This window comes from Grammomys surdaster, unplaced genomic scaffold (genome assembly GCF_004785775.1).
Source record: "Grammomys surdaster isolate TR1022 unplaced genomic scaffold, NIH_TR_1.0 136, whole genome shotgun sequence".
Taxonomy (NCBI): Eukaryota; Metazoa; Chordata; class Mammalia; order Rodentia; family Muridae; genus Grammomys; species Grammomys surdaster.
In genome coordinates this window covers 8,801,013-8,828,854 of record NW_021604594.1, presented here as the reverse complement: position 1 = coordinate 8,828,854, position 27,842 = coordinate 8,801,013, and the positions used below count along the sequence as shown (strand labels likewise).

At 42.9% G+C, this 27,842-nt stretch overlaps 1 protein-coding gene across 1 annotated transcript; it reads right to left on the bottom strand.

Moving 5' to 3' along the window:
• Nfe2l2 (nuclear factor, erythroid 2 like 2) lies at window positions 1-27,774 on the bottom strand. Its single transcript, XM_028762861.1, is given in 6 exon segments — window positions 1-1,674; window positions 2,025-2,213; window positions 3,168-3,257; window positions 3,883-4,041; window positions 4,043-4,150; window positions 27,597-27,774. Coding segments are annotated over 6 exon segments (1,815 nt in total). The 5' UTR covers window positions 27,642-27,774; the 3' UTR covers window positions 1-450.
• Between the last annotated feature and the right edge of the window lie 68 nt (window positions 27,775-27,842).

Here is a 27,842-nt window from a genome sequence, read left to right as displayed (position 1 = left end):
TAATTTAAGTCATGGTATTCCTTTATTAGTGCTAGCTCCTTTTAATTTTTATCAGAGCTAAACAATTTAATATAAAAATGTCATTTCTTGTTCATACAGTATATAAAAAAGTATAGTGGTTTGGTTAGTTTTCAATAGTTTGCTTTTAGCCAGATGTCATATAAGTCTATGACTGTAACAAATGAGAACAGTATAAATAAGTTCTGTAGTATTTACACTTACACAGAAACTAGCCCAAATGGTGCCTAAGAAATTAACTTGAGAGTTAAAATGAAACTGATTCAACATTGAGACTTTAATGCTTTGTAAAGTTTCATATTATTTCTACACTAGCTTTGGCTATAATTCTGCATAGTTACTTATAAAGTGTTTCTGCATTTCACATCACAGTAGGAAGTTTTAGCAGTACAAAATAAACTCTAGCTCAGAGAAGGCTCCATCCTCCCGAACCTAGTGTTTCTTTGTATCTGGCTTCTTGCTTTTGGGAACAAGGAACACGTTGCCATCTCTGGTTTGCTGCAGAGAGTATTCGCTGGGAGAGTAAGGTTTTCCATCCTCATCCCGTAACATGCTGAAGACTTCCAGATACAAAGTGCTGAGCTGCCTTTTCAGTAGATGGAGGTTTCTATCATTTTCTCCCTTTTCTCTGAGCAGTTTTTCCCTCTCGTCTTTTAAGTGGCCCAAGTCTTGCTCCAGCTCTACGATGTTCTCCAGCTTCCTTTTCCTACAGTTCTGAGCGGCAACTTTATTCTTACCTCTCCTGCGTATATCTCGGATTAATGCAAGCTGAGCTTCGTTGAATTGTTCCTTGGACATCATTTCATTGAAGTCATCAACAGGGAGGTTAATGATTTTTTCGACAGGGAATGGAATATGGAGAGCTTTTGCCCTAAGCTCATCTCTTGTGAGATGAGCCTCTAAGCGACTTGAATGTTTGTCCTTTGTGAATGGGATTTTTTGATGACCAGGACTCACAGGTATTTCTTTTTTTGTTGTATTTTCACATTGGAATTCATGCACAGGAGCACTGTGCCCTCGAGCTGGTGACAGAGGCTGTACTGTATCCCCAGAAGAATGTGTTGGCTGTGCTTTAGGGCCATTCTGTTTGACACTTCCTGGGGCACTATCTAGCTCTTCCATTTCCGAGTCACTGAACCCAGGCGGTGGGTCTCCGTAAATGGAAGACTCCACAGAGTGCTCTGGGGATGTTCGGCTGGGACTTGTGTTCAGTGAAATGCCGGAGTCAGAGTCATTGAATTCCGCTGTGCCTTCAGTGTGCTTCTGGTTGAAAGCTTTACACAGTGACAGATCACAGCCATCAATAGTCCCGCCCAGAAGTTCAGAGAGTGACTGACTGATGGCAGCAGAGGAAGGCATGCTGCTACCGCCACTGGGCTCTGCTATGAAAGCAGAATAAAATTCATCGCCAAAATCTGTGTTTAAGGTGGAATTTGAGTCTAAGGAGTTCAGCTGACTGGCATCATCTGTGGAGAGGATGCTACTGAAAGTATCCTCAAAACCATGAAGGAAATGTGGACTACAGTTGCCCATTTCTTTTTCCAGTGAGGGGATCGATGAGTAAAAATGGTAATTGCTGTCCATTTCTGTCAGTGTGGCTTCTGGGCTGGGAACAGTGGTGGTCTCAGCCAGCTGCTTGTTTTCGGTATTAAGACACTAGAAAAGAAGGTCACATTGTATAAACAAAGGCTAAGTGCATTTTAGATCAGTTCCCTACCCCTAAATCCAAGGTGTTCTCAATAATTCTGGTAACTCCCCATTTTCAATAGGTATTTTATGGTTGTTAGAACTCTGAATTAGCTTTCAGTCTTAGAATGAATTTATCCTGAAATATTCAGTCTAATTAACTAAAAACTACTTGTGTTAAGTGAGCCTGGGAAGCTCTCATGAGTAATTTAATGCACCATCAATTTCTTCCTTTGAGTAGGTAGCATGTAAATAATAAATAACCAGAATGACTAATTTAAAAGGGCCCACAGAAAACTGCCCACTCAGAGCTCTCTTACCTGTAACTCGGGAATGGAAAATAGCTCCTGCCAAACTTGCTCCATGTCCTGTTGTATGCTGCTTAAATCAGTCATGGCTGCCTCCAGAGAGCTATCAAGTGACTGAGCCTGATCAGGGGCAGTGAAGACCGAGCTTTCAACGTGGCTGGGAATATCCAGAGCAAGTGACTGAAATGTAGGTGAAGAAACCTAAGATTGACAAGACATTATGTGAGTGAGAGCCAAGGCATGTAGAACAGACAGCGGCAGGGGCTACAGCTCTCAGATTACTAACGACTGCTTTTATAAAATGAAACATTTCTTCCTCCCCAATGACTCCACACTGATACACGACTAGGTTATTTCATTCCATGTATTTAAAGGTAGACTTCAAAATGGATAAAAATATTCGTTAGGATTTTATTTGTACTCATAATGCTAGCAGAATGTTTCAAACAAGAGATTAAGATTTTTAATCCGGGCTGGAAAGATGGCTCAGTGGTTAAGAGGATTGACTGCTCTTTGAAAGGTCCTGAGTTCAACTCCCAGCAACCACATGGTAGCTCACAACCATCTGCAATGGCATCTGATGTTCTCTTCTGATGTGTCTGACACAATGTAATCACGTAAAATACATAAATCTTTTAAAATAAAAAACAAAAAACTTAAAAAAAATTTTTTTTTGTTTTTGTTTTTTTGAGACAGGGTTTCTCTGTGTAGCCTAGCTGTCCTGGAACTCACTCTGTAGACCAGGCTGGCCCCGAACTCAGAAATCCGCCTGTCTCTGCCTCCCAAGTGCTGGGATTAAAGGCATACGCCACCACTGCCCCGCAAAAAAAAAAAAAAAAAAAAAAAAAATTTAATCCAAGTGCTGGTTAATAGTTGTTCTTTATTAGTCAAAATATTTTATATACCTATATCCATTTTCCAGGGAAAATTATTCTGACTCACGTTTCTAGCTATACAGTAAAATGGACTCATGGTTTAGTATCGTATACAGGTCTTATTTTTAAACACTGTATAGATATCTAATACAGTTTACTGGACAATTTCTTTGATCAATTTTTTCCTTCTAAAATTTTCTTTTATTCTCTTAATTGGAGACACATGAAAGGGACTTATACCAGATAAGGGAGTTTTGCTGTTAAGCAAACATTTTTATACCTCATGGTCATCTACAAATGGGAATGTCTCTGCCAAAAGCTGCATACAGTCTTCAAAGTACAAGGCATCTTGTTTGGGAATGTGGGCAACCTAGAATAAGGGGAAAGGCACAAAGGAACATCATTTATTAAATGTTCTAAGTCCAAGGGTCATGACTAGCATTGAGAGTTGTTCATAAAATAACCTATGATCTCATTTCAGAAACTGATTTGTTGTATAGATTCAAACCAGATCACTTGTGTTCAAATTATTAGTCCCTCCCCCTTTAATAAACAGTGCTGGGGAACTGAACCCAGGGCTGTGCTAGGCAATAACCTCCCCTCATTTTTGAGTGATCTGGACAAATGCTTTAGTTGTTTAGCAACATATAACATGGGAATCATATTTAACACACTTACATCAGTTACTCATACACTTAGGGTCATGCCTGCCACAACAAGGAGCAATGCCTATCCCCTCTTATGACCAAAAGTACTTCTGTCACTGTTTCTCCCAACAAGATGTTTCTGTAACTCACAAAGTACTTCCCATGATCTGTGTCCTGATCATCAAAAGAATTCTCAAAGGAACTCAGGTACTCAACTCATCAGGAAGCTAAGCCTGGGAATTTAACCTCCTCACAAAAGATATAGAAGATGGCAGACCAAGAACTCAGATCCAGATGGTCTGCTTTTTAAGTAGAGTTGTCCTTAGATCCCGCCAGAACTAAGTGTACCTGGGCGTAGCTGGCAGATCCACTGGTGTCTGTCTGGATGTGCTGGGCTGGCTGAATTGGGAGGAATTCTCCTGTTTCTTCATCCAGTTGTAACTGAGCAAAAAAGGCCTTCTCCTGTTCCTTCTGGAGTTGCTCTTGTCTCTCCTTTTCAAGTTTTTTTTTGTTTTTCCAGCTCATAGTCCTTCTGTCGCTGACTAAAGTCAAACACTTCTCGACTTACCCCAAGATCTATGTCTTGCCTCCAGAGGATATCAATCAAATCCATGTCCTATGTTTAAAACAGAAAAGGAAGGAAAAACCATGGTCAAGATGGTCCATACGGGTTAATTCACTGCATGCAATCACTGATGGGGAAGAATACAAACAAACTACGAATGAGAATACAGATGTACATTGGTGTACTTTTAAGAATCCCCCCCCCCCCTCTCTCTCTCTCTCTCTCTCTCTCTCAAAAGATTTATTTACTAAGTATACAGCAGTCTGCCAGCATGTATAGCTGCAGGCAAGAAGAAGGAGTCATATCTCATTACAGATGGTTGTGAGCCACCATGTGGTTGCTGGGAATTGAACTCAGGATCTCTGGAAGAGAAGCCAGTGCTCTTAACCTCTAAGCCATCTCTCTAGCACCAACCCCCTCTCTTTAGAAGAGAGATTATAGCAAGTGCACTGAGCCACTTTTTGTCTGTCATAAACCCTGTCTCAACAAACAAACACCCCAGAATAAAAACCAATATTCAGGAGTTTTGCTTTGTTTTAGTTGAGATAGGGTTTCTCTGTGTAGCCCTGGCTATTCTGGAACTTGCTCCACAGATCAGGCTGCCCTCAAACTCAGAGATCCACTTGCTTCTGCCTCTGCTGGGATTAAAGGTGTGTGCCACCACTGCCCAGGCAGGTTTCTGTTTTTTGAAACGGGATCATATAGCACAAGCTGGCTTTGAACTACTAACCCTCCTGCTCTGTTGACCAAGGGCTGGGATGTACTACCACCAACACCTAGCTCCAGTTATAATTCTGTACAAGCAAGGACTGAGACAATTTCTGTTGGACCACCTGTTCTCATGTCTGACTTCCTGAGCCAAAGGACTGGGTGACCATTTCTAATGGAACTTACTCTAAAATCACCAGTGTAAATCATGCCAACAGTTGACTTTAACACAATTATTTTTTTCTTGTTTCCACCAAATGATAACACTTCAAAACTTCAGAGGGTGTTAATTATTCTTTCCTACCGCAGCATACAGATGGTTACCAAAGGAGACAAATGTCTTCACAAACATAAAATAAGCCAGAGTTAGCAAATGTCCTGATGGGAGACCTGCCGTATGCAAGACCAAACTCCAGGCCAATGCATAATGGAACTGTGGTCTCTAAAGTAATACTGAGACCACCTGAACATTATTTCAAAAGCATGGATGGTGTCATAATGAAGCTTCTAGGTCCTTCTTTGAACATGTTAACGTACTTTTGTTGTTTTTGTATTTTAAGGGAGTTGATACACATCCATAAACAAATTAGAACATGGAGTTTAGGTGGTACCTAAACTGTTGAGAGCAGTGAGTACCTCCTTGTATTTTATGTTAGTCACAGATGCACTCAGTCACAGTTTCCTATGATGACTTTCCCTCAATGCATATCCTAAACCAACCCAGTATGTCTTTGTTTTTCATTTCCCATAACATGATCAGAAAAGGACACTTTGAAGGATCCTTATCAAGAACCAGGAAGGCTCGGCTCACCTGGAATGGCTCTGCACTCAAACAGTGGCTCCCACAGCCTAGCATGCATTTCCAGCAGGAAGGCTACCAAGAGATGTTTACACTTAACTATTCTTTCTTTTATTAGTCAGGGTTGCATGTAGCCCAGGCTGGTCACAAACTCACTATGTACCAAAAAAGATAGCCTTGTCTGGATCTTCTTGCCTGCATCTCCCCAGTTCTAGGACTACAGGTATATGCCACCCATACCTGGATGTCATCTAATTGTTACCAGTGGGCCAGGGAACATTCAGTGTGATCATCGTGTGGCATCCACACAGGCTTCAAAGAGTCCCAGGAAGTTCTCTGCACTCTCAGACTTGAGTTACAAAGTGTGCAAAAGAAAAGGAAAACTGCTTTTTAAAAACTAGCTTGAGAGAGGGGTCAGCAGTGAATATCATGCACTGCCCAAAGGACCTGGCACCCATGTGCGCTTGTTCTCAACTGCCTGTAGCTCCAGCTCTAGGAAATCTGACACCTTTAGCTTCTACACACACACACACACACACACACACACACACACACACACACGCATACACACACATTCAATTAACCTTAACGTAAGTTTTAAAGAGTAAAAACAAGTTGACTTTAAGCAACTTTTAGACTTTGGATTCCTAAACAGCATGCATTTTCCCATCTGAGCACAAGCTAGGGCTGATCCTGCAGCATTAAAGCCGATAGCCTGTGCTCTGAGTGAGATCATAGGCCTGAATACAGACATTCTGATCTGAATGCAGAAACAGCAAGTTTCTTCTTGTGCCTAACACATTTTGCTGTTTTAGATTTCCATACAAGTTTCAGAAGGAAAATGTCTGAAATTTGATTTTTTTCCCCTAAGACAAACAAGTTTCATGCTGAAGCCCAAAGATGGCCTCAAGCTCACAGCAATCCTCCTGTCCCAGCTTTCCAAAGCTACAAGTGTGTGCCACGATGACCTAGCTTCAGATACTGGATGAAACTGTATGAAACAGACAAAGCATTACACTGGAAAGAAATATTGTACACAAGTCTGTTAACCCAAAGCACTGCCTAGGAGGCCCACAGCACACGCTATTTTCTGTAATGAACAAAGCACTCAGCATTTCCGGTAAGGAACCCTGTGACTGGCGCATGACTTACACCACAAAGACCTATCCCCAACCCACTGCTCTGTGAAACTTGAACATCATCTAAGAGGAAATAGTAGGGTGGAGCCCTTAACAAGCGAGAACACGACACAGACAGCAGGGAGAGAAGTGTCTAAGGAGAACTAACACTGCTCAAAGCCAAAGCTTTGAAAAGCAGCTGGCTGTCTGACCCCCACCCTGTGGGTCTCTCAGGAGGGAAGGCCACATAAACAATCTGGAGAGGAAACTGAAAGCAGGGAACAGCTAGCACAGCATTCCAACAGGTATTTTCTCAGACTGGAAAAAGCTGCCCAAGGGTAACGTAAGTGCCAGGGTGGCCTTGTGACATACGGGGCAAATGCTGCCTGCCACTTAAGGATTCCTGAGTGTGTTCCAAGTTCTGCTACAAACTTAGCTTACGCAAGAGACAGTAAGAAGCAAAATGCTGAACAATTCATGTTCTATCACCATCTGCTCCACCAAAAAGTTATATTCAAAGTGTGTAATAACTATTTATTGTCTGGGTAATCCATCATAGGCCCTATGGAATGGTACAGTTTGACAACAAATTCATGGCATTTTGAAATAAACATCTCTGCACAAGGATAAACAGAGACCTTGAACACTAAAGACATTGTGTTTCAAGCCAGTCTTGTTCTTTGAACAAACACTTAGCAGAAGATTTTAAAATGATTCCCATCCTACACTAAAGCTATTCAGTAAACTGAGACGTTGGCATGTTATTGAAGTTAAAATTGTATCTTTTTTTTTTTTTTTGGTTTTTCGAGACAGGGTTCCTCTGTATAGCCCAGGCTGTCCTGAAACTCACTCTGTAGACCAGGCTGTCCTCGAACTCAGAAATCCGCCTGCCTCTGCTTCCCAAGTGCTGGGATTAAAGGCGTGTGTCACTACCGCCTGGCCAAAACTGTATCTTAAAATAAGATTTGTATTACTTTTTATTGGGGTGGCAGCGGAAGGTTGTGGAGGAACCAGACACGGAAGTGCCACAGAGTATGAATAGAGGTCAGAGGACAGTTTGTAGGAATGGTTTCTCTCCCTCTACCATGTGGGTCTCAGGCACTAAGGCCATCAGAATGGGAGCAGGTACCTTTACCCACTATGCCATCTTTGTACCACCACCAAAACAGTAGTTCAACAAGCTGCTAAAAGTAATAAACTGTACTTGTCATTTAACACAGAATAAAAACTGGTCTTTGCTTCTAACTTTAAAGATTGTTCTCCCCTCTCCCTTTTATTGGAGATCTCACTATGGAGGTCAGGCTGACCTCAAACTCATCCTCCTCCTCACTCAACCTCCCAAATGCTGGGGTTACACACAGATAGGCGTATATACACTCTGAACACCCACTTTGGTTTAACCGTTGTTTCTCTGCGCTCTCTTCTTCACGCACACATTAATTACTAAAATGTCTAGAGTGTGAAACAGCTAGCTGTACCGTCCTATCGTGTATCTCATTAGGTTGTCCAGCTGAATATTTATTATTCACCTAGAAGGTAAATCTGGTTTAGCTCCCCCCAATAGACAAAGCTCAAATATTTTAATAAAACCAGATAGAAAACATGACTCGTGTTCTACAGTGTTAAAGTCATCCAGGGGAGAGCTGTCAGATTCTATAAGTGCAATGAGGAAATGCCCAAATCTTAACAACCGAGTAAACAGCTGCATAATTAACCTTCAATTACAAGGTCCTACTCTGTGGTCATACTACCTAATAAATAAAGTATTTATTTATTAATACTTCTAGTATTACTTGTAGTAATAAATGACTCTAGGCAGATATATTACTCAAATCTATCTTACTTATGACTGTTGTATTTTTAAACATTTGCCCATTTACTTCTCTAAGGGTCTTGTCCCACACTGCATTACATGGTAGACAATACAATGCCGACTGTTTCTCAACCAAGATTCCAGAGGCAGAAGACAGACCCACACCAAGCTCCTTCGGTTTTCGCAGATTAATTTTCTAATTCTTTCTGTTACTACTGTGAAATAGGTGATTAAAATATATAGAATAATTAAAATACAGAATAGTGTGGGGTCAAAGAGGGCCTTAGGGCCATCTAAATCAGGTACAAATACTGCTGTTTATGTCTGTTACCTCAGCAATATTACAAAACCCTGGGTAAACAAATATATATATATATAAAATACATATTTTTAATTAATATATAATTAAATATATAATTAATATATATAATTTAATTAATAATATATAATTAATTATATAATTATAATATTATTTTAATATAATATAATTATAATATTATAATATTATATATTATTAAATACATAATAATATATAATTAATATATTATAATTAATATATAATTAATTATATATAAATATATATAATTTATATATTTAAAATATATGGCAGACTCTTAGCACTCAACACCAACTAACCCAAGTTTTCCTCCTCCAGAAATCTTCCCTCAATAGTCAACAACTAGAGATTTTCACCATATAAAAATTCCCGAATTCATATCAAATACAAATCACTCACAAGGTTAAAGCCTCAATCATGAATGTACCATTCCCTAGGCCGTGGAGACATCCTCCACTTTGTTTAGGCTAGAAAGTGGTCTGCTTCCTTGACCTGGCAGGCTACCAGTTACCATGCACAGAAACCTTCACGGGCTGCTTCCTGTTCTCAAGCGAGGTTCTTAGCAATGACTCACTCAATCTAAGAATACGATCCGGCCGGCTTACTGGAACTCTCACCCATTACGCAGCCCATAGCCTGCACCACATGATGCAAGACAACACAAAGCTGGAAAGTGAGGGCAGTCAGAACCCTGACTTTCTCCTCCAGAGGTGTATCTGTAATGTGGTCAAATGAAATCACGAAGGACATTCACTTTCCAAACACCGGGCACCCCACCCACCCACCCCCAACCCCGCCACCTGTTGGAGAAACCACAGAGCTCTGACTTCTCCACAAGAAGTTTCACACTTGGCTTTCAAGAGTTACAATCTGGCTGTGCTGGTGCAGGGCAGGGCTAGGGTTTATAGAGGTTACAAAAGGGTGGCACCTACTCTGTCAGGAAAATAGCGATCTTTAGGATATAATTGTCTAATTCTTCCCATTCTGAGTGAGCAAGACACCCAGAAAAAGCCCTTGATGGGCACTCTTCAGTTACTGTTAGAACAACATATACACATTATTACCAAAAGAACCTTCAGGAACACTGCTTCCATCTTCGTAATCTACTTCACCTGAGTGGAAACAAACCAGGAGACAAGACAGGCAGCTCAGTGCCTTGCTGTCTCCACTACCGACCTCTCTCTGATGGAGTCAGTTCTAGGAAGGAGGCCTCAAATCACTGAGGCTCTTCACGGAAACTGCTGATCCTTCTCAACGCTTCAAGCTCCTTTATCCTCTTTTAGGATCCCCGAACTAAATTATTTAGTTTAATATTCAAGGTCATTTTTAGATCTAGCCAATTAACAATTAGCTAAAAATAGCAACAGTCAAGACAGTCCACCTAGGGACGGTAAGAGCTGCTGCAGTCAAACAGACTCTGGATCGTGAGACTTGGCTGTGTTGCTATCAGTGGTGCTGAGGGATTTCATGTATGAATATAATGTACTGAATTATATTTAGACCACAGAGAACACTTTCAAAGCTTTTTAAAAACGAACCAGTCACTTTTAGGGTACTTTCCAAAGAGTATGCTAACTTTTTAAAACTGTGAACTTTTTAAAAATATGATTTACTCCCCACCCCACCCCCAACAAGGGTTTTCGGTGTAACCATGGTAGTCCTCCAACTTGGGAGGTCCACCTGCCTGTGCCTCCTGAGAACTGGGATTAACGGTTTGTGACACCACCCAGCAAGTATGATTTTGGGGTTGGGAGGAATTCTGTAAAATACAAGGAAAACCTCACAAATTTTCTCACTGTCACTGTACAAGGGCATGCTAACTTCTGTCAGTCCAATTTTCCTGCATGTGCCGCTGAAGACAGCAAGAGCAAGCAATATTTCTTAAAGTAATATGCACTAACGGCTAAAACTCTTGTCAAAAAGTGGTGGTTACAAAAGTGGTGGTCAAGGACAGCAAGATTAGTGTACAGTCTAAGTGGACCATTAGTCTATCCGCCATTGAATAATACATTCACACAGGTCACAGAAACAGTGCGAGGTGCCAGGGATGCAAGGATAACTAAGCAGTCTCTGACTCTTAGGAGACATGAGCAGCAGCATTAAGGACCTCTGGCCCCACAGAGAAGAGCCACTAAGCCTGCAGAGACACAACAGAAGCAGTAACTGCCACCACGTACAACAGTCATGACCACGAACACCATGAACATAAAGAAGGAGGAAGTCTGGACTCCCAAGGTCTGACTCAGTGAGTATTTGAAAGCAACAGGCTTGGTGGCACACACCTGTAATCGCAGTACTCAGGCAGCTGGAGCAAGGATAGTTCTGAGTTCAAGGCAGGAACCAGAGCAAGAATGTATCAAAACAGAAAACAAGGCAGTAAGAGCATATTTAAAAAAATTAAAATTAAAATAAAAAAAAAATCAACCCAGCTCCAACATTGTGTTCTTGATCCTCCTGCTTGACAGTGGCAATATTTTCTTTTGCTTTAACTGTGCGCAACCCCCGTCCCCTCAAAGCTTCCATTTTCTAGCGCAAGGAAAATGCTCATCCCCAGAGCCTTCCTCCTTACATGGGGACTTTTCGGTACATGTGACTCAGATCACATGGGAATCACTGTTTATGCCACACAGTCATGGAATGCCACTACTGAAAGGGCTGTCAGAATCACGTAGACAGTCCTCTCCTCTTGCAAAGGTGAGATAACTTGCCCAGGAGCAGAGGGCAAAGAATTTTAAAACTACCTCTAATCTACTTCTGTATTGTGCTTACCAGGCTGGCAGAGGAAAAAGGATGTACCTCTATTTCACTATCCCTTTTCAATGAGCTCCCCACCCTCAACCCCTGAGACAAAATCTCTCTAACTGCCCTGGAACTCATTCAGTAGACTAGACTGGCCTCAAACTCAGGAATCCACCTTTTTCTGCCTCTCAAGCACTGGGAGCCACCAGACCTGAGGTGCTTTTAAAAACTCTTCATGTTTTTGTGTATGGGTGCATATGCCAACACATGGAAATAGAGGCCAGAGGAAGGTGTCCTCACTACCTGGTCTTACCACTTTGAGTCCCTCCTTGAATCTGGAGTTCATGGTTTTTGGCCAGGCTAGCAGCCAGCAAGCTCTAATCATCCTTCCCCAAGACTCGGGGTTACGGGCATGCATGAGACGGTGCCAGTTTGTTATGTGAGTGCTGGATTCCAAACTCAGGTCCCCATAATTGTGCAGCAATCACTCTTAATCACTGAACCCTCTTCTCCAGCCCCCAGGTTCACAGATGAGAACGGAGAGATGGCTCAGCAGTTAAGAGTACTCACTGCTTTTCCAGAAGACCCAGGTTTAGTTTTTTGTTTTGTTTTAAATGTATTTATGGATGAGCATTCTGTGTGCATATATGGTACATGCCAGGAGAGGGTGTCAGATCCCATTACAGATGGTAGTAAGCCACCATGTGGGTGCTGGGAACTGAGCTCAGAACCTCTGAAAGAACAACCAGCACTCTTAACCACTGAGCCATCTCTCCCCCACTCATACCATACTCTAGCCAAGCTCCTGTTCGGCTGCCTCCACATCCACAGGGATAAAATCCAGAGGGTGTAGTGTACAAAGATAAGAATAGGTGGGTGAAGTCTTATTGGCAGCAACACTTTGGCACAGCAAGCACAACCAGCAAGCACAAGCAAGCTTCAGACTGCTGAGGTGACACAGAAGAAAGGAGACAAGTCCAGCCAGGCTGACCCATCTACTGGCTCTTTAAAGTCTAGGAAAAGATATTCTTTCTAAGACTGTGTCTGTCTGTTGGCCATTGACTGACACTTTGAACATGATGTAACTGACTGTAAAGAAAGCTAACAGTGATTTGTGAGATCACAGCCAACTAGCTCCAGGGCTATAAATTAGTAATCTGAGGCTCAAGATGCTACGTGGACAACTGGTGACAGGCTTTTTGTTACTGAGCAGAACACAGAATACATCTGGCCAACCAAACACAAATTTCAGATAGATGTTCTCATTACAGTTTCTTAAAACCTTTTTAAAATGTACTTTATACATGTTTTGTTTAAATGATTTCATCATGTACATGCTTGATATGCCAGCTGAGGTCAGAAGAGGGTGTCACAGCCTCTGGAACTGGGTTATGGATGATTGTGAGCCACTGTGTGGGCACTACAACTCAAACACACGTCCTCTCCAAGAGTAGGGTGTGTTCTTAACTGCTTAGTCATTTCTACAGTCTTCCATTAGTTTCTTCTACTAAGAAAAATCACAAATTTTTATGCACTTCTCTGACCACCGACACTGATAATACTATTGCCAGGTTGCTAGCACAAACCTCATCAACCTGCACTCAGAATGTAGAGGCAGAAAGAAGTATTGCTGGTAAATTGGAAGTCACCTTGAGCTACAGAGCAAGACTCAGTCCAACCAAAGTAGGACAAAAGCAAAACCAAAAAAGTCAACAAAAACAAAACAGAAAACAAAATAACAAAACCCTGCTGTGTGGAACTTATTTGTGAAGCTAAATCGCCTGTAAAATCCTGTTATCAGAAACCCAGGTGACATCTGACCAGATAGGGTTTCTAGGGACCCTGCACCCTTCCATAGAGACATGTCTTCTCCACCAGCAGCTCTGAATAGCGTGCTTAATACAGAAGAGCCTCCCAAACCTTAGCCCCTGCACAGCCTATCTAGGGCCTGGCCTCTAAGGACCACAAACAAACAGCCTGAACTAGTGTGGACTCAAAAAGACCCAAATTGGACAATACAGGCCACATACCCACTAAATGCAATACAATGCTGACTGTTCTGACTGTTCATCCCTAACTTCCCTGGGGAATTGGGCAATAGCCCTTGTCATCCTTGAGAAAGACAGTTCTTGGACACCGGCTCTGACATTAAAGTGTCTAAAGGTCACAAACCATTCTCATGCATCTTTATGTCATGTAATTCCTATGCCTCTGTGTGAAGGTTATGGGAGAGAAAGAAGACACCAGGAAGAGGAATAGTCACAGACTGAACACACACGGGCTGTGTCTGCAGCTCAAGCTACCCACCACTATGTCTGAGGGGGTCTGGTCACAGATATCAAGTCAGGCCTGGGAAATCAGAACAACACAAAAAAGGCCTAAACTTAAGTGACCTCAGAACTCTATCTAAACACATACAGTCAAATTCTTTGTCTCTTCCCTTAAGCACAAAAGCAATGAGTCTGCTTTTAAAGGTTTTGGGTTTTTTTGGGTTTTGTTGTTGTTGTTTTAAATCTATAGCTTTGAGTTGGGTATAGTGGCATCCCCTACTCAAAATCTTTAATTCTAGTACCCAGGAGGCAAAGACAGATGGATCTCTGAGTTTGAAGCCAGCCTGGTCTACTTAAGAGAAACCCTATCTCAAATATACACAAAACATAGTATCTCTGGCTTTGGGAGGAAAAGACCTAAGTTAAAGTAGGAAAACCAGTATGGAGTCTTCCAATATGGAAGACCACACGAAGTATGGAAGTAAGAACATTACTGTTCGTGAAAGTGTTATTACATCGCCCAGGAATGACACACACAGTAAATACCTACTGAACACACTCTTTCCACTCACTGGTGTGTGTGTGTTGGGGGGGGGCAGCAGCCACATTCCTTTCTACCTGCAATACTGTCTTTTCTAAAGACTCATTTTCTGTTTGTAACAGGAAAAAGATGAAGCTCTGGTCTACTGTGCTGCTGAGTCACTGTAAAGATGACCAGGTTCCTGGCCCTACCTGGACTGGGCACCATCAATTTATAGAAATCTTCTGTCTTGCTTTCTGCACCTGAAAGAGGGTGGGATGGGAGTGGAAGATTTCTAAAACTTCTAAAGTGTTTCTGATTACGATGTCCAAACAACAACTGAAAATTCATTTTAATGTAAAAATACACACTAATTTTAGATTGCAGAATGCTCTAAAGGAACTTTGTAAGAAATATGAGTAACATGTAATATTGTTTGTAGCTCAGACACAATAACAAAAACAACACAGTGAATTTAATTTGAACAATGTATTTAATCCAATTTGGTCCAACAGTATTTTAACATGTTAATAGGAATTGCTGTGGTATTAAAGGTGACAAGTACACTGAAGCACACGACAATAATTTTACTCAACAAGACAGCATGCAATGCTGTCCTACAAAGGCATAATTAGGAGCCCCAAGCCCCAACTCCTGAGCTACAGAGGACTGCCAAAGGCATATTAAACAGAAAAGTAGTTTCTGCTCTTCATAAATGTCAAGTTCATTAAAACTAAAGCTTCAGCCTCTTGGTTTCACTCATCACATTTCAAGACTGCAAGGTGGCCAGTGGCTGCCATAGTGGACAGTGCAGCCCCGTGGCGGCCCCCACTATGGGCCCATGCACTCCTCAGGAGTCCTCTAAACAGATGCTTCTGTGTGGCCAACAACTTCCTGAAGCTACAACTGTGGACATTAGCCCTTCCAAACTACTCTAGGTATTGGTTAGCAATTAACTCAAAGAGTTGGTATGAATCTGAATCACAAAGACGGCTCTTAATGACTAACTCAATAGTTTTTTATATTATTCTATAATAGCATAATTTATAAATGAGATGATTACCATGGCTACTAAACACATCATGTGAAGAACAGACAGAAATAAGGGGCTCTGTGTTCCCAATAAAGACATAAATTAACCCTGAGCTTGGAAATTATATTTCAACTACTTTCATGTGTATATATCTAAAAATGCATCATGGTACTCACTACAGTTGCTGACTGCTACATAGCCATTTGAAAGTGATTTGGGTCTATTAAAAAGGATTATTAGGGACAGGAGAGATGGTTAAACCAGTGGTTAAGAGCACTCACTGCTCTTACATATTAGCTGAGTTCTGTTCACAGAATCTATATGGCAACTCATAGCTGTCTGTAACTCCACTCCCAGGGAATCAGATACTCTCTTCTGGACTCTGAAGGCATCAGGCACATGTGTGATATACAGAAATACATACAGGCAAAACACCCATATACATAAAAAGTAATTTTTAAATCCACTATATAGTGTGAGACACCAGTCACACTGAGTTTTGAGAACAGAAGGTTACAATGTGGATAGTCTAAGTCCAGATAAAGTAGACATTACACTGTGACAACAACAACTGATCACATACTTTCTATGTGCTCAAAAAACTTGTTCCAAACTTGTACCACCTCGTCTGAATGCACAGCAGTCCACCAAGTGGGCAGTAAGTCATCATCACTCTGGAGTAAGGAAATGAAGCACCAAGAGCTTTAGTATTTTTGCCAGCAAATATCCAACACACTGTGACAGTGAGAGCCACAGTAGGCACAGGGACCTTGCAGAGCTGTGACAGTGAGAGCCACAGCATGCAGGGACCTTGCAGAGCTTGAGCTCTCACTCACTCTAGAACGCAGGCTTCTACTCCTTGGGCCCCTTTTTTTGGAGAGGCTGCTTGAACAGTGGACAGCACACACTACAGCTTGGAAGACTTGAGCAACTTTGCTGTGACCCATGTAGTTGATGATGCCCACTCGTCCACCCTCACAGTGGATTCGAATTCAACAGAAAGCCAAGGTAACACCAGTCCTCAGAATGATCTTTCATACGAAGAAAGTGTAAGTGTGTCTTTAAAGTAGAAAGGAGCAAGCTGGGGTGTGGCAGCAACACTATTAATAAATCTATAAACGTCAGTGACTGTGAAAGCAGCTACTTTTTCTGGGTTTAGCCACTGCATGAAAAATAGAAGGTGAGGCCATAACTTGTTTATGTATCCAACACCTGCATGGCAACAAACACTGGCAAATGCCAACGCCTCTCAGCTGTGCCATCGCTCTTCTAGGGTCCCAGGAGGTTTCCCTTTTCTTCACTGCTCAGATAACTTTAAAAGCCAAAGTTATTTTGGAAGAGATATTATAAAACAATACTTTAAAACCTTGAAAGGAGGAGTGGGGGTGAGGAGAGGACGAGGAGGTGGGCTGACTCAGTTTGCATTTGCAGTTAGCTTTCCTCCAAACTCAGACACTCTCCAAACTTCCCTATCCAGTTGTACTGACAGGACCCTAGAATCCTAGGCCCCAGTCCCTGAGTAAGAAATTCTTGTGCAAGTGAAGAGACAGGCCTGGAAGTCATTCTATCCGATGGCTTATCAACCCACTTAATGACGAGGGATCCAGTAAGAGGTTGGAGGATCCCCGGGGAACCTAGGTAGTGTATGTGGCCTTGCTGGGCGGAGATTCATAAAAGGCCTGACCAGGGGACTTCAGTTTCCAGGCAGGTGGCACATAATAAGGTTGGGAGTGTGTAAAAAAGGGCCCCACAAAACCAGGACGTTTATGGCAAAGAGTACAACAGAGCAGGAAGTGAGCTCTGATGAGGCTACAAATGGACGAGGAATCTTGTTTTCAAGTGGCCAAAGGAAACCTCGCATCGCTACACAACCAAGTTCTCCCCAGCATGACACAGGAGGTAGCACTTGTTGAGTATCTGTGTGCTTATTTTACTGATACATCACAGACCAAATCTACAATAAAAACCTAGTAAAACCCACTGGAACCGTCTGTCTATAAGGCCTCAGCTCTTTACTGAAAGGAAGCTCCTTCCATCACAGGGTGCAATAGGATTGTGCCCAACAAAAGTATTTTGTTAACGGACATAGCACCATGCCCTGTGCTGGGGAGAGCACAAGACACTACATCTGAGGTCAGGATACTGTCTGTTTTCATTTTTCCTTTGGTGAATAATAATAATTAGTATGACTGGAAGCCAAGGAAGGGATTGCTACAGACAACACATTGACCTCAGAAGGGCCAGAAGAGGCACTCCCTCCATGCCATTTCAGAGAAGAAAAGAACATATTCTGAAAGCAAAGGACCAAGTCTGGCTGGGTTCCCCTGACCTTCATCAATGGAACTGAGCATACTGGCAGAAGAGTTCCTACCAGAACATGCAAACATAGGCCCTGTGAGGCCAAGCTAATTTTGTGCTGTAACCTATGAAGAAAATCTACTCCCTTTAAAAAGTTTTTTTTTTGAGGGGGCGGGGGTTGGGGGAATAGGAATGGAGACAGGGTCTCATATAGCTCAAGCTAGATTCAAACATGCTGTGTAGCTCAGGTTAGCCTTGACTTCTTGGGTCTTCCTGCCTCCACCTCCCATGTGCTGAAAAAGTATAAGTTAGCTACAATTAGAGATCCTCAGTACATGGGCTGGTGGCAAACAAACCAAGTCATAAGAAGGCTCGTATATACTGTACAGCAGGGGCTTCTTGCTATCCCCAGCAGCCTCTAACCTGCTCATATTCTGACTCACCACAGAATTTGCTTTTCCACAGCCAATCCAGGTACTCTGCCCTTTCTAAAACCTTCCAAAACTTCCAGACACTCTGCGATGCAGGTGCAGTATAACTAACAGCACAGGAGAACTGGAGCCCTCTACCTCACCCCCCAGTTAACCTTAAGGGGCCTCTAAGCTGAAAACAAATGAAATCTATAGGCTAGGAAGTTCGAAAATCTAGTGAAAATGCTACCTCCTTCTAGACATCCTAAGTACCCCAGGAGGAATGATCAGTGCTACAACGGCCAGTCACACGAGCTACTAAGGGTAGGTAAGATACTCCCTTTTCGAGTTTCCTGAGCAACTATTAAACAAAAGCAAAGCAACATAAAAATCTACACCCCTGAAGGACAGACAGCATTAATAAAATTTCACTAATCACCATATAAAACACACCCTGTAATTCAGGAGTACCAAGAGCCAAAGGATTAGAGTAATTAGAAAAGCAATTTCAGAAACTCACGTCCTTGAAGAACAACTGCTATACTATCTCCAAGATTAAAGCAGTCTTCATGCCATGCAAGTCCAGATGTAGACCTCATGATTATTTGTGAAATGAATAAGTACACATTATTTAGTCTCAGAATCCAATATTTGCATTGTAAACCATAGGTATCTGAGGTTATAGCTCAAAGTACCAAAGCAACAAAGGCACATTTTTTTCATATAATTTATGACCAAATACTAGTCACAGAAAAATTACTTAGCTCCATTCCTATTTTAATACTTGGACATTACTGAATACAAGAAGTATTGTATCTTAAGGATATAGCACACATTCTTCTCAAGATAAAAACATCTTTTAGGGACTGGAGAGACGGCTCAGTGCTTAAGAGCACTGACTGCTCTTCCAGAGGTCCTGAGTTCAATTCCCATCAACCACATGGTGGCTCACAACCATCTGCAATGGGATCCGATGCCCTTTTCTGGTGTGTCTGAAGACAGCTACAATGCACTCATGTACATAAAATAAGTATCTTTAAAAAAGCTAACTCTGCCACCATAGTGAGTCTGTTTAAAAAGCAAAAGTCAGACATTTGCAATCCAGGGAGGCAGTAAAAACAAATTAATACATCAATCTAATTGCTGACTAGGTGTATTTTCTTTACAACATGCACTGTTTCCATCACGATGGTCAGAAAGATGAATTTGCACCCACAGGCTGCTTTTTCCTAAAGCACTAAGTAGTCCCTAGCCCTCACAGCCACTCACACTCTAACCTCATTATTCAGACTTCTTCAGGTAAAAAGAACATGAAGAGAAACAAATGTGACATGTTTTTTAACTCTGCCTTCAAATACACTAGTCAAGAATAATATTAAATCATCTTTTTAGGGCCAACTCCTTGAAGCTATAGACTCCTGTATCAGTGTTCCAACATACCAGGCAACACTGTCCTTGGTGGGAAAAGATCTGAGCAAGTTACTCTAATGTCAAGAAAATGTGCCGAGTCTCTAGGACTGTCTATGAGCTCTCCTCCTTTGCCTCCATTCCTTAAGAATAAAGGTACAAGAAGTTCACTAAGGAAATGGTGGGTTTCCCTACAAACAAGACAGTAATTATCCTGCAATGTTCTGCAGCCAGGAGTCTTGTATGGGAAGCAAGGAGTGGGGGCCTTCTGGTACCACAGACCTGCTCTCCATGGAGAAGCTGGGCGCAGGAGCACACAGTGCCCCTTTGGCAGGAACTCTCTAGCACTCTGTAAAGAGTCCTTAATTCTCCAGCAGTTAAGAAAAGAAGACCCTTTCACTTTTAGAGAATGACAGACTGAAGAAAGAATGAGGTAGTAAACCAGGAGCCGGGGAGTAGGAACCAGGGAAATTTGTGTTCCCTGAGGCATGCAAACTATGATCGTGGAAAGTAGCTTAACCACTCTCAATAGCTTTTGTCAACTATAATGGCACATCCACATAGACTGAGTACTGTTGTATGACGTGTATATGTGGAGGTTAAGGACAGCTTTGTGGAGTTAGTTCTCTTCCTCCACCTTTACAGGATTCAAGAGATTGAACTCAAGATGTCAGGTTTACATAGTGCTTACTGAGCCATCTTGCAGGCTCCTTTTGTTAAGGGTAAAGTAGAAGAACATGTCTAGAGTCTGCTACTAGCAGAACTTCAACAACTTGAGTTTCATCTCCTGTCCTAGAAACTGCCAGTGCTGCAGTGTCGTTGGCCCTCCAAATCCAGTAGTTTCACTTGTCACTTCAAGCAACCCTCTATGGAAAGAATTGTTTAAATTATCTGTTACTGTGTATGCTTTACTATCCCCTAACAATATAAATCTTTATGAAGCATTTACATTGCATTAGGTAGTACTGGGGAGTTAAGGATGACTCACAGAGTAAAAGCTGTGTGAAGTTTACAAGGAAGATTTGACCACCTGAGGGGTTTAGAACCCATAGGTTCTAAAACTACAGCCCCTGACACACTGAGGGACACCAGAGATTGGCTTCCTTCACAGGTAGAGGGTGAGTTGGTAACAGAAATCCAAGATTATCTCTCCTCTCTGTTATTGTTCTTTGCAGCACGCACCCAACACTTCACAGCCACAGCCTTATCAAGGGAACTTTGAACAACTGAAGCACACAAGACACAGACCCCTTGAACTTTGGACTTTCTGCAGTGCCAGGAAAAGAGAAGACCAGGTCTGCTCCTAGAGGAGACATTTTGACCCACATCTCTGGAGACAGAGGACTGTTCAAGGTCAATGAGACACAGTTAAAAGTGCCTAGCCACACCTGTCCCACTACATAGCAGGGACTGGACCCTGGATTAGTCAGAAGCAACTGCTTCAGGCCAGGTAGAGATTTTCAAGGGACTGTCCCTAGAGCAGGCCCACTCTCAGCCTAGGAACCAGTAGGAACAATATGAGTTGGTGCAGGTTTCCCCCAAGCAGCAACATTAAGTAAAGCAGACTTTTGAGAGTGGTTTTCAACGTGTATTTCACTGTTTCACTGAGAATTGCTACCAGCAGCAAAAAATAAATCTTCAAAACCTGGCAGCTTTTCCTACTGCAGATAAAAATGATGATTATCCTGATTTTCATCACCAAGATTTGAATGGTTTAACAACAACGAAAGTTCATGATTCTTCAACACTCTATTCACAGAATCAAGATCCCCTGCCTTGCCAGGCATGGGGAGCTCACACCTGTAAACCCAGCACTAAGAAAGCTGAAGCAGGACCTGGATTTTAGTGAGTTAAAGACAACTTAGGCTACTGTATGAGATCCTATCTCAAGAAAACAAAAAAACCAAAAACAAACGAATGGGAAACCTGAATCCCTGAGTCCAGTTCTGCAAAACAAACCTGGTCACTCATAAGAACCTCCGCAGCAGAGTGAGTCCATCAGGGAGTCAGCTCTGTAAGCCTCTGCTCACAGCAGGCACCAACCACAACCACTTCCCCCCAACCTAATGCCTGGACTGAACAGAGGCCGTGGGCTGAACAGAGGTTAGCTTCTGCTTCCATGTGCAATGCTACAAACTCCTGCTACAACAGAGCACAAAGACTGTCAGATCCGACGCACAGGAAAACTCCAACTCCCTCTCTCAGTGTGCCAGTCACTTAGTCACACAATCACACAGCCCTAACATTCATGGCCTTCCTTGAAACGAATACAGCAGATACTAACCCACTCCACATCTCAAGTCTTTTAAGAACAAAAATATGATACTATTCTTCAAAATCTTAAAAGCAAGAGATTGCTTAACACCAGAGATCTGGTGTTTATGATCAGGACTATAAAGTTGCCTCTAACAGTCAGGCACAACCAAAGAATGGAGTTGGCTTGGAGATGCCAGGGTTTTCTTTGGAGAAAGGAAACAAAGCACAGGAATGAAGTATGTGTAGGAATCCACACTCAACACCCACCCCAGCAGGAGCATTCCATTCTCCTCCTGTTTGTTTGGAGACAGGGTTCTTTCTACGCTGCAGGCCAGGCTGTCCTCCAACTGCCTGCAATCCTCCCTAGGAGCTGGGATTGCAGGAGTGATCCACTACACTCCTGGCTCTCACTACCTTTTAAATTTTTATGTGTGGGTGTACAGGTAGTGCACAGAGGTGCCAGGGGAGGTCAGAGACCTCAGGTCCTCTGGAGCTGGGGTTATAGGCAGTTGTAAGCCACCTAACATAGGTGCTAGGAACTGAACTCGGATCTTCTTCAAGAGCAGCAAGCACTCTTGTACATCTTAGCCATCTTTCTAGACCCCACATTGCCACCTTTTTTTAATATGCCATTTCTAAATAATCTTATTTATTGCAAGCTATCCACATTCCAGAAAAAGTCATGGAAAAGTCCTACTGATTCTTTTAGGGAAAGCCTGTTGATAACAGGGTCATCATCCAAATCTTCATTAGATATTAAACATTCACTGTGGACAGGATACTTCCAAAGTGCACCAGGCATTGAGTTAGGTCCTTAAGGTACTAGGTTCTCAATCCTCTTTAGAATCCAGTGGGATGCCTTAACACATAGCACTAATACCTAAAGCCATCTCTAGAGACTTTGAACAGAGAATACAGCCTGGGCTAATAAACAACAAAGTTTGGAAGTATCAAAAGTAAAAATAACTCAAATGTCAAAAGGAATAATGAATGATACAGGACATCTGTTATAACAAGGTGAATCTTCAAAGCATCCTGCCAAGCCAGTTATAGAATGGCTCCATTTCTACGAAGCATCTACCATGGACAAATTCAGAAGGAAAAAAACAGGTAAATGAGTGGTTATTAGGGGTATGGAACTTGGAGAAAATAAGAAGTGGCTACTAGTGGGCTCAGGGTTTCCTTTGAGAGTGATAAAAACTGACTACAGGGGTGATTGCATAAGTATAAACACACGGGACTGCTGCATGGGTTTAAGTGGATGAACTGTGTGGCGGGTGGGTTATATTTCACTTAAACAGACTCTTCAGAAGGCAGCTGTTGCTGGACTATAATGATATGAGTGTGAGTCAGTCATCAAAGGGGCCTGGATAAGACAGGCTAGGTGCTCAGAATCCAGCCTAGGCCCTGGATTTGTCTTTACACTACAATGGTCTGGACTAAACAAGCTTATATTCTAGAACAGAGGGCCTTTCACAGCTAGAGAGGTAAGCTCAGTGGTAGAGTTCATTCATGCAAGGGCCTGGGTCTATTCCTAGCAACCCAACCACCAACCCCAGAAAAAAAGAGTAACACAGAGCTTTGTGACATCAGTATTATTGTTCATGTTTTTTTAAAAAAAAGATAAACTAACATTGTGCTGCTTTCTGCTGACAGGATTATTCAAATTCTTTTTTTTTTTTTTGGTTTTTCGAGACAGGGTTTCTCTGTGTAGCCCTGGCTGTCCTGGAACTCACTCTGTAGACCAGGCTAGCCTCAAACTCTCGAACTCAGAAATCTGCCTGCCTCTGCCTCCCTAGTGCTGGGATTAAAGGCGTGTGCCACCACAGCCTGGCAATTATTCTAATTCTTAACATCATTATAGCAAGACATATACAGAGAAGCCCAATATAGGAGTTTGTTTTGGTTTTTCTGAGGGACATACTCTCATAAGACTGTACTTTCCATAAATTTAAACACATTTTTGCTTTCCCATCTATAAAACATACCACTGTCAACTGTCCAAGTCTTGGCTTCTTAAAGCCCTCCTTCCTAAATGCTGCTGGCACTTATGGCAATGAAGCTTCAGTACCTTCTGAATCTCACATCATCAAAATAAACTCTCCTACATGTCACAGTAATACGATCCCCTTTACAGTCACGGAGGAAGCAACACAGGATAGTCATTATCAAACTCTATCAAACTCACCTCCACTCAAGTGTTCAGCATCCTCTGAAGTGAGTGACCCAGGCAAGGATCTGGACTTATAGAAAATTCAGGTAAATAATCCGACGAACCCTAAAGATCCTTATCCTTTGAAGTGTATTTAACTCAGAAAAATCAGACAATAATTCCTAATAAAATTTAACAGTAAAGACCAGGAAATAAAGTAGCTAATCTTCAAATGTACTCATATCAAAGCTCCAGGTAAACCAGAGAGCCCTGAGCCCTCATAATGCTGCTTTCAACCAAGGCAGGGCCTTAGTGTTTAGTTTGAGTGAACAGGTTTCTGCTAGGTGTGTTCAATTCACAGGCCCCCAACCCCAAATCTACCTTTCTTCAAACTAGTCTTACCCTGTTGATCACACTGTATCCTTACTTACTACACATAATTTTGATCATCCCCAAAATAAACACAAAAGACCATATGAAAAACAAGGCAAAGGCAAAGATACCCACAGCTAAAAGATTTAACTAAGAAAAAGGGTAAATGGTCACTGGAAAATGTGAAGCAGACTCTCAAACACTGCTTTAAAAACGATTATTACAGGGAAAAAAAACATACTGCCTCTCCAAATGAAAGTCGCCTGGACCTGCCTCTGTCTTCCTGGACAGGACGACGGGCACCAGCCCACTGCCGGTTTACTCACTCCTGCTGTAATTGAAAGGATCCACTCCCTCTCACATGGTTATTAACAGCCTAGGTAAGTGCAAAGGGTGTAGAGCCTAGCCTTTATCATCCCAGTCTCTCTCCCAAATCCCCCCACCCCACCCCCACCCCCTTTAATCTACCAAGTTAAAAGGGAAGCTTTGTGGTTCTGCTTTAAATTCCGTTTTGTTCCAGTTTAGAAGACTCAGAGCCCTTGGAGTCAGGCTAAATTTGAATTCTATCTTTAATACAAAACAGTTGGGTCACCTGGAGGAGTACTGGCCTCTCTGCGGAGCTTCTCGCCTAACCTGGAAAGAGAAGATAAAAAGTCTTTGGGGTGTGTGTGGGCCGAGAGGGGGTTACTGAGAAATTATACATCCGAGACAATTTCCATATTGTTTGACTTGCAAGGGAGTGTTCACTAACCTTAACAAGTCTAACATGTAAGTTGTTCCTGGATCCTCAAGCTAATAACCCTGGTTTGAGACAAAATTAAGAAGAATGTATTTATGAAAATCTTTTAAATATGTTGGACTGTGACGGAGGAGATGTCTAGAAATAAGGGTAACCAAGTGCTCCCTTTTCCTGCAGCTTTGCTGAGCATGACACATCCTAAATAAAAATAAATATTAAGAAAAACCACGTATCTGGCTTTCGACCTTCCTGCTAATCCTAAAAGACGGCTGTTCCACAGCATTGTTTTCAAGGATCACTGTTAATACAAATGGAATTTCAAGCTGGCCCTAGTTATTTTTAAGGCAGAGGCTGACGTAGCTGTGTGCTCATCCACCTACACCTTCTGTAATGTCACAGAGATCCAGAGATGCTCTACAGATCTAGAAAGTCAAGTCTTTCTCAGGTTGTTCTCTCTTCCTTCATTCTGGAGAGGCCAATCCCATGTGTCTTTAAAAATAATCTCATATGTCTCATTCAAGATCAACTTCATCTCTTGTCTTCAACAAAAGTATTTTATCTTTCCAAGGGAAAAGTAATGGATGGTTTCCCCTGAGATGAAGAATCATTGAATCTACTATGAGCACAGTTAAAAAAATGTATCCTACTACAACTGCACAACTGACTTCTCCAACCATTTGTCCAATTCTGTAACTCAATTCCAAATCCTTCTGGACTATCAGACAATGCTTTTAACATGAATTATGATGTTAAATTATCTCCTCAAAGTCTTCAAATATTTAAATCAGTGTCTGGAAAGAACTAGAAATGTCTTTGGCAAACAAAACTTTCATATAGAAGAGAAAGCAGTACATCTGCCATTTCTGTAAATGAAATGTTATTCTACACAGAAAAGAGAAAAAAAACTTTACAGTCAAAGTTCATTTGCACCGTGTATCCTGTGGCCAGAAAGCATTCCTTTTGATTATTAATGAAGGGAAGAAATCAAAAAGTACAGTTTACTTATTCATCCTAATGAAAACCAGGCTACAGCCCCAATCATTTCTGGGGCCAAGTTCAAGGGAGGAGGAGTAGAATTAATGCATTGTCAGTAACTTTAAAGCTTACACCAAGACCTTCCAAGTCAGCCGAAAACTTTACATTTAAACTAACTTATTGTTTACCGGGTTATACCTTCCCTTGAGCTAAATGATTTCTTTTTCTAACAATCCAGTGCTGACCTTTTTTTTTTCCCGGCAACATAAGCATTTACTTCTTTAAAAATGCCTGAAGTATAACCAGAAACTGGTTTTCACTTACATAACAATCTTCAAAACTTAGAAAGTGTTATGAAACGCAAGCGTCCCATTCTGTCTTCATAAAAGTGCGCAACACACTAAGAAAATTTAGGAAGACTCTCAAACAGCAAGGAAAAATGTATTAAAGACACAGGGGAGGGATAATAAATAAATGCTAAAAGCAAAACTTCTGCAACAATATAGAAAGCAACAAATTCTAATCTATTACTCTTACCCTTGACGGCAAGGAACAGAATATCCTGCCTTATACATTTTGGTATTGCAACTCTGTAATGCTAAATCCAAAGACAAAGCCGCCCAGGGGAAAATAACAATTGCGCAACTGATCAACAGCTCCAACTTGTCCCTTGGCCCCAGAGCAGCGAGGTTTGCACGCTATAGAGCAGGAAAGGGCCAACCGAGGGCCTCTGTGACTGCCAACTGGCCGTTGTAAGCCATCCGGAGGCCACAGCCACGCACACTACGTGGGGCTGCACGTGTCACGATACTCGGAACACACAGCCCCGCATGGGGCCGACTCGGACCTCGGAGCCCCCCGCTCAGGTCTGCACGTCCTTGCGCCCGGGGCGAGATCAGCCCCGAGTTCCCAGGCCGAGAGAGCGCGCGGAGCCGTGCCGGCAGGCCGGTCGTCGGGGCGCCAGAGCACGGGGGCCACCCGGTGACTTTCTCCTCCGCCCCCGGAGGGCTGGGCTTTTCTAGATCAAGACGGACAGGCGTGATCCTACCGACGACCAGCTCTCCGGCTGAGGCCATAGACGGCCGAGCACACAGCGTCGTAGGACGGGGGTTGGGGAGGGCTTCCGGGCCGACGCCGACGAGAGACCTCAGCTCCCCCGAGCGCGGCCCCGTGACTAGGCACATTTTTTTACCGGCACCGAATCTGGGAAACTACGCTGCCCCGGAAAAGACCGGGCGGTGCCGGCTTATTCCGCCAGCATCCACCTCCTCCCGCCTCTCACCCAGAGAGGCAGTGGTGTCGCTGCCTGGCCCCGCAAAGTCCGAGTTTCCTCTACACCCCAACCCCGCCGCCCCTGGGGACCTCAGGCTCGGACGCCACACTCGTCGCGGCCCCAACATTCTCCGTTGCCCTCCCAGCCCGGCGGGGCAGTTCCCAGGCCCTGCCGTCGTAGTCCTGGCTCAGACTGTCCCTCCCTCCCAGGGCCACTGTCCCCTCGAGCTCCTGCCCGCTTCCTGGCACAACCGAGGGGCCGGAAGGCGGGGGCAGCACCTGTTGGGACTGTAGTCCTGCCGGTGGCAACTCCAAGTCCATCATGCTGAGGGCGAACGCTGCGGTAGGGCTCCCCGACGGCGAGGCTACTGGCAGCAGAGCTGAGGCGGCGGCAATGGCTATTCCGAGCTGCAGGGAACCAGCAGATAGCCTGCTCGGTGGAGTGGCCAGCTTTAGTCCGCCCCGCCCCCGCCCCCTGGGGGCGGAACAAGTACCTAGGGACCGGACAAGAACTTAAGAGGCGGA